At 35.9% G+C, this 7,528-nt stretch overlaps 1 protein-coding gene across 2 annotated transcripts in view; it reads left to right on the forward strand.

Annotated features, from left to right (window-relative positions):
* LOC107619238 (dual specificity tyrosine-phosphorylation-regulated kinase 1B) overlaps positions 132 to 7,528 on the forward strand; it is a gene marked incomplete in the record, with an annotated part of 9,373 nt that continues 1,976 nt past the window's right edge. The window contains 16 exon segments of one of the 2 annotated variants that reach the window (XM_016321830.2): positions 132 to 583; positions 709 to 1,024; positions 2,836 to 3,035; positions 3,197 to 3,350; positions 3,446 to 3,555; positions 3,754 to 3,823; positions 3,916 to 3,998; positions 4,085 to 4,166; positions 4,257 to 4,297; positions 4,877 to 4,999; positions 5,823 to 5,973; positions 6,141 to 6,255; positions 6,416 to 6,498; positions 6,615 to 6,689; positions 6,855 to 6,929; positions 7,270 to 7,528. In XM_016321830.2, the coding sequence (XP_016177316.1) occupies positions 833 to 1,024; positions 2,836 to 3,035; positions 3,197 to 3,350; positions 3,446 to 3,555; positions 3,754 to 3,823; positions 3,916 to 3,998; positions 4,085 to 4,166; positions 4,257 to 4,297; positions 4,877 to 4,999; positions 5,823 to 5,973; positions 6,141 to 6,255; positions 6,416 to 6,498; positions 6,615 to 6,689; positions 6,855 to 6,929; positions 7,270 to 7,528 (1,813 nt within the window). 2 annotated transcript variants of the gene reach the window in all.

Below are 7,528 nucleotides of genomic sequence, written 5' to 3' on the forward strand. Positions count from 1 at the left end.
TGCAAAGACACACACTAACACTTGTTATTAAGAGTGAAGTGAACACAAGAAACAAAACTACTTATATAATAATTATTATTTAATAATTAACAAAATAAATAGAAATAATTATAATTATAATTATTTGTTATTTCATATGATCGAAGCAAGACGGCGTTGTTCTCTCTCTCTCTCTCTCTCTCTCTCTCCGCACAGAGACACCAACGAAACAAAAACATCCAATTTGCATCATCGTCATCATCATCATCATCATCATCATCATCAACCCTCTTATACCATTTACTCTCTTCTTTCCAAGCATACACCAAAACCACCCTTACACCAAAAACCACAAAAAAATTGGGGCAAAAAAGGTGTCCCACTTTCGTGAGAACACTTCCGATCCAACGATTTCTCTTGTTGTTATCTTCATACCCAGAGAAAATAGTTTCTGTCTTCGCTTCTGTGTTGGATTCAATTGGAAAAATCCTTGAATGGATCTTGGGTATCTTGGCGTTCGGCGATGATTCTAGAAGGTTCTGTTTACGATGGGATTGAAATCCGTTGGTGGGTTCTTCGCTAAACACCGATTGTAGCACAAAAGGTGGGTGTTTTTGATTATTTGATTGGGGGTAATCTCTTTTCTTCTTTCCCTTTTGGGGATTGCCCTTTAGGTGTTTGATTTTATGTCTTTGTGATGTTGTGATTGGTGTGGTGATGATGCAATAGATATTAGAAGAGGAAGAGCAATGATGATGGTGGAAGTGGAATTGGAATTGGGGAAAGTGAATCTTTGAGTTTGGAGGAGCTTTTGTTCTTTAATCTTTGAGGGTGGTCTTTTTCTTGCTGTGTCATGGATGAGGCTAGACCTCGGAATAATGAAACTGCTGCATCATCATCATCGCCTTCAGCTTCGCGGTTGCCGGTGTCTTCCGGATGGCGTCCGAGCCGGGCTGTGTTTGCTCCTTATGGGCCACCACAGGGTGAAGAAGCCACAGCTCAAAGGCCACAGAGATTGAGAGTGGCAGTGACAGTGAGGAAGCCTGTAAGTTTCTTTTTGGATCTTTTAAATGATTGTGTTTGAAAGTTATTCCCTTATAATCATAGTTAGATGTCATAGATGTGCTTTGTTTGAATTAGCTTAATTAACTGTTAACTTACTGTGTGTATATCACTAGGTCAAAAGTTGCGATTTTTAGTTAAATTGTAAATACTTTTGGTTAAGAACATTATCAAGTAGATGCAATCTGACATTGACCATATAATGGACGTGAGTTTAGATGTTTGTCCATAACAGAAAATCCACTCTAACACCTACATTGCATAGTTAAGGGGTTTTTGAGAATCTACTATCCAATCAATCGGACTATTGTCCATTAGGCCTTGCGACTCCCACAGTAGAATGCTATAGGAATCAAACTCTTGAATGTAGCTTTAATACTTCTTGTTGGCCCTGTTAGGCCTTCCCAATGTAGAATGCTATAGGAATCAAACTCACAAATGCTACTAGACTAAGAGCTATAGCTTTTATTTAGGGTGCAAATCTTTGTACTCATGTTCATTATCAAGTGCCATGGTTTGATTACTCTAGTTCTCTTTGTGCATGCCAAGGCAAGATGCTGGCTCACAAGTAGCATCACATTGGGAAGCAAATTTGAAATGTTTATGAAGGATCCTTTAGGGGCCATGTAATTATTGAGTGAGGAATTGGAGGCTTTAGGTGGGGAGGAAGGAGACCTGCAATGTTTTGCAGCATCTTAGCCTTTCTTTTTTTTGTTCCACCTTTCTCATTTATGAGTATATACGCACCTTCCTCCTAAATTGAGTCTAGTATCCGTCGAATATCAACAGCAGCAGGTGTTTTAGTGTGATGTCAATGCAACAGTGTTTGCCAATTTGGTGCCATGTATAAATGGTATCAAAACTTTGATTTGGAATGATGGGGTTAATGGGATGTCGCTGCAATTTCTTTCTAAGCTCAATGACAAGGAGAGCAGAAAATGTAGAAGGTTGAATACTCCAATGTTTGTAGGGGATCATGCCTATGTTTGGATGAGCAATGTCAGAAATATTGAGCTTTCATATGGAATTTGTGGGCTCTGCTAGCAGTTGTGTTAATTTTTGGGGTTGTGCTTTGGTATGGCCTATGGAAGAAGTAGTGGGATCTGCACAGTCCTAGTTCAATTTTAGTTTCCTTTTCAGTGACGGTGATTAAAAAATTCAACCTTAGTTTACTCTGTGTCTAATGTTTAGATTATGGGAGAAAAAGAATTGCTTTCATCCAAAACAGGGCTTTTTGGTATCTTTGAGACTTGTTGGTTTGCCCTATAGACTTGCATAAGTTTCTCCTCACTAATTGAAGTTCTGGCTTGCATAAAAAAGTAAAGATTCTATGGTAGTCCGCAGTGTTTGCGGTGCTTTGGTGCATATGATCGGAAAGAAATTCTAGGGTTTTTAATATTTTTTTAATATTGATTTCATTTGGGATACGATTATATTTTTTGACTTCCTCTTGGTGCTCAGAACTTGGGCTGTTCAATGGCCATTGGAGTTTCTTTAGCTAATATGCAAAGAGACTAGCATACCTTATTACATGCTTTTTATGTTTTACCTTTACCTTTTGTATATATGCCATGATGGCTTATCTTTATATTCTCTTCTATTCTAATAATATTTCTTTTTCAATTTGTCTAGATAACTTATGGTATGATTTAGCAAGTGATTTCATTATCATCACTCGTCAAGCTAGGCGATTAAAAATTACTAACTTGTGTTTTTTTGTCATCAATTGATACATGATCTTGTGCCCAATAATATCTGACTGTTCGGAGCTTTGGCTTTGCTTGTATTTTGCAGTTGGTGGCAAGATTGACCAAGGAGATAGTTGAAACATATCAAACATGCAATCCAAAGTTTAAATATTCTGAAGATCTAAATCCAAAAAGATTTTTGACGAGTCCATCAATTGGAGTGCTTAATGATGGCTATGATAATGTAAACTCAGATCTTATTCTGACAGTGAATTTTGTCTTGGTCCATGTAGAGAAAAATAAAAGGTTTGTCATAAATATTTCTTTCCTTTACGCTTTATGTTTATTTGAATATCAAAATCAATACAGAGTGCAGACAGATTGGTAGTTGATAGCAAGCGTGTCATGTTGCCCTTCACCTAGTAATATCAGCATGTCTTTTATGAATTGGCTTTCTGATATTGCAGATATATTGTCAAAGATCTTCTTGGCCATGGGACATTTGGTCAAGTGGCGAAGTGCTGGGATTCAGATACCAACAGTTTTGTTGCTGTGAAGATCATTAAAAATCAACCTGCATACTATCAACAGGCACTGGTTGAAGTAACTATATTGACGACGGTAACGTATCATATTATGATTTTTTTTAATTGTAATTATTTTCTTTAAAATGCAACCAAGAGAAGTTAATTTGATATATCATTTCATTCTTGCAGTTAAATAAGAAGTATGATCCTGAGGATAAGCATCATATTGTTCGTATATATGATTATTTTGTGTATCAACGGCATTTGTGCATATGCTTTGAACTACTGGACACAAACTTGTAAGTTTTGGTCCTTCTGGACTTCTATTCCCATTAGTATCTGTCCTGCTATGATCATTGAAAATGCATGTAAAGCATGATTGGTGTTCAAGTTCCAGTTGAAATTTTGGATTAAAATATTTGATGGATTTTGCAATATTACAATTCTGGATTTGTTATCTTGTTGCATATTTTGGTATTGACATTGTAGCCATATAGGTATGAGCTTATCAAGATGAATCATTTCAGAGGATTATCGCTTAGCATTGTTCAGCTATTCTCTAAGCAGGTATGTCAAATCTCTGAATGACCTTTATGCTTTATCTTCCGCTGGCTTTGATATCTTACCATAATCTTTTTTTTTTAATTTATATTTTTAAGATTTTATGTGGACTGGCTCTATTAAAGGATGCTGGCATTATTCATTGTGATCTGAAGCCAGAAAACATTCTTTTATGTACAAGGTTGGTTTTTTACGTGGTGTACATAATGAAATGAGTGTTGTAGCTATTTCATCTTGTGGTTTAATGAAATTGTGTCTCATGTGTAGCACTGTGAAGCCAGCAGAAATCAAAATTATTGACTTTGGATCAGCATGCATGGAAAACCGCACTGTTTACTCCTATATTCAGGTTTACATTTACTGTTGAACATAGCCGTTTTGATCCTTCCTGTTGTAATTATAGTTGTCTGGTACTTACAATCTTTCCCTTTTTATGCAGAGTCGATATTACAGATCCCCTGAGGTTCTTCTTGGATATCAGTATCCTAATCAATGAAATTTGTTGTTGAAACTTTTTTCCTCATGGTTTTTCAATTTTTGATGTTTCTTTTCACTGCTCTATCTTTTTTCTTTTGCTGCTGCTTCTTGCTGCAGTGTGATACCTGTGTTTGATTGGCTAAGTATTTGCATTGAACGTTTTTAACCAAAGTCGAGGTTGTGCTTTAGCATTTGGAGCTATAGTTTGGTCTGTGTCGACGATGTCAAACTCGTGCATACTGTGGGTTCAGATTGGGAAGCAATTGAACATTTTAGAGTTACACGTTACATGTTTTCCTTCCTTGTTTACGGATGGGGTAGCCATAGTTGGGGCTTTGTTGGGGCAGGGTGTGTGTTAAAGAATTTGGCTAATTTGTTGATATCCGCAAGTGTTGTAATTCGTAATGGTAATTAGAACATGCAGTCCTTTGTACATGAGAGGCATGCTTTTGTTTAAATTGATTGCATGCCTGAAAACCTTATTGCATACTGTTTGGAAGAAGGTTGTTTTTTAATGATTACCTTGTCAGATTATTTTGAGATACTCTTCTTTGCTTCATATTTGTCCTTAACGCTTAAAAGGTACACAACAGCTATTGATATGTGGTCCTTTGGGTGCATAGTGGCTGAATTGTTTCTTGGATTACCATTATTTCCCGGGGCTTCAGAATTTGATCTTTTGAGGCGGATGATTGAAATACTTGGGTATGCTTCTATCTCTCAAGTTGGATGCATATTTTATATCTGGTGCTTCCAATATATGTGTAGAAAAAATATGATATCAACAACATATTTTCTTCCTTTGTCCGTCGAACTTATATATATCCAGCCAAAAAGATAAATGGTCAAAAATAAAATTCAAGTATTTATATTCATTTAACAGTGTCTTTTCAGCAATCATATGGAAACAGAATGGTCCTACATTTGAACACCAAATTGACAGCAAACGGTAGCAATAAGGTTACTCTGAAATATAATTAGGTCTTCAAGATAGTGTGTAGGACTGAAAGGATTGATTAGGAACTCAAATTATAAAGGAATTACCCCATTTGAGATTCCGATTTCAGAGAATATCACTCTTTTTATTTATTCATTTATTTTATTTTTATAAAAGAAGAATTTCATTGAGAATAAGAGAAGAATAATAAAAGATAGAGGATAAGAATTACTCTATACAAGAGCAAAAACAACTAACGGGTTATATATAACGCGTATCTTCCTCTCTAACCACTTTATACCTCTTTCTTCTTATTTGATCTTTTTTTTTTTATAGATATTTTCTCTCTTTGGTTCTCCTTACTTATCCTACTATATTCAATTTTTCTATGCCAAAAGCAAATGGGATGCTAGTAACATCTTACATAGTTACTGTCTCTCAACTATATAACAGCGCATGCCAATTTCTTTAAATAAAGAACAAGCCAGAATAAAGCCTAAACAATTTTATTTTGTTCTAGTATGCAAATCAGTTAGCTTCCTTTGTTTCCCTGCTTTGAATAAGATTTTAGATTTTGTGAATATATTGCAGAGGACAGCCACCTGATTATGTATTGAGGGAGGCCAAAAACACAAGTAAATTCTTCAAGTGTATTGGAAGTCTCCAGAGCATAGAGATTAGTGAGGGTTCCAAAAATGGAAGAAGTGTTTATCAAGCATTGACGGAGGAAGAGTATGAAGTTGTAAGTTTTACATGCTTCTTTTTATCTATTTTAGGATGTTTTCTCCAAAACTAACATTGTCACATCTCTCGTAGAAAATGGTTCTAAATGTTTTCATTTGCCTGCGCCCGCTCCCCCGCTTTTTCTTAAGGTTAGATGTTTATCATTACATTTCTGATTTTGTTCAGAGAGAATTGAAGAAGCCAACTGTTGGAAAGGAGTATTTTAATCATATGAACCTTGAAGCAATTGTTACAAACTATCCCTATAGGAAAAACCTTCCCAAGGAAGATATTGTCAAAGGTTAGCTTTTCCATAATTTGGTAAAAGCCAGAGGCTGGAAATGCATGCACAGCATGATTTTGCTGTTTTGTTTTATTCAACCATATATGTCCATATTTTATATTTTATTTCTTGCATCAAAATTGACAGTATTAAGGGATGTTGTGCAAACTTGTTTCAGAAAGTCAAATAAGATTGGCTCTTATTGATTTTTTGAGAGGACTTGTTGAGTTCGATCCTGCGAAACGATGGTCACCTTTCCAGGTAAATTCCCTTTGTCCCATTACCCCTGCTTGACTCATTTTCAAACTAAAGTTCGGCTTGTATTGATGTGAAGTTTAATCTGTAAGTCCTTAGATTGTTAATTTATGTTCCTTTAGGCCTCAAAACACCCTTTTGTAACTGGAGAGCCTTTTACACAACCTTATCAGCCTCCCCCAGAGACCCCTCGTGTGGTAAGTAACTTCCAATCCTAAAGGATCTATTTTTTCTCATAAGGTAGTAGGTTATACTTTTAATATTTGACTTAAATTAACTCTGCCATTTAATTTGTCTGGTTGTTACTATATTTTCATTCTAATATCTACCTCATGTAATATACATCTTATTTTTCTGTTTAGCCGGTGGTTCAAACTGTCAAGGTGGATAATCATCCAGGTGGAGGGCACTGGTTTGCTGCTGGCCTATCACCTAATGTGAGCCTGCTACTTTTGTAAATATTACTGCCTTAATATCTGTAGAGAAGTTGAGTGCATTTCATCGAAGAATACATTAATAGGGTGAAACACAATTATTGTCACCAACTTAAACAAAAGATTAGGCAGATGAAAGAAAAAAAAAACAATATAGCAAAGCTTCCATCTCTCCTCCCCGAGACATACTTCTCTAAAGTGGTCATGCAGCCTCTAATGGAAACTCCTATTTACTCTCTTCAATTCGGCTACTACAGAATTCGGAGTAATGTACACCATTTTCAGTTCAGAAATAATTATTTTTCATTTTTTACTTTTATTTTGTTATATGTAATCGATCCAGGTTCCAGGAAAAAATAGAGCTTCGATCTATAGCAACGCACATTTTCAGATGATGCAGTATCCTCCTTCTAATAGTTATGGTAGCGTAGGAAGCCATGGGAGCTATAATGAGAGCATTGGGCTTGGTAGCAGCTATGGAAGTTATGGAGACAATAGTAACATGTTTCCTTACTATTCACCGGTTGGTCCATCTGGTATGAACATGCATAACCAAGGTGGTATGGCAATGCTTGGAAATAGTCCTGATGCTCGGAGGAGAG

The sequence above is a fragment of the Arachis ipaensis genome, chromosome B01 (genome assembly GCF_000816755.2).
Source record: "Arachis ipaensis cultivar K30076 chromosome B01, Araip1.1, whole genome shotgun sequence".
NCBI lineage: Eukaryota > Viridiplantae > Streptophyta > Magnoliopsida > Fabales > Fabaceae > Arachis > Arachis ipaensis.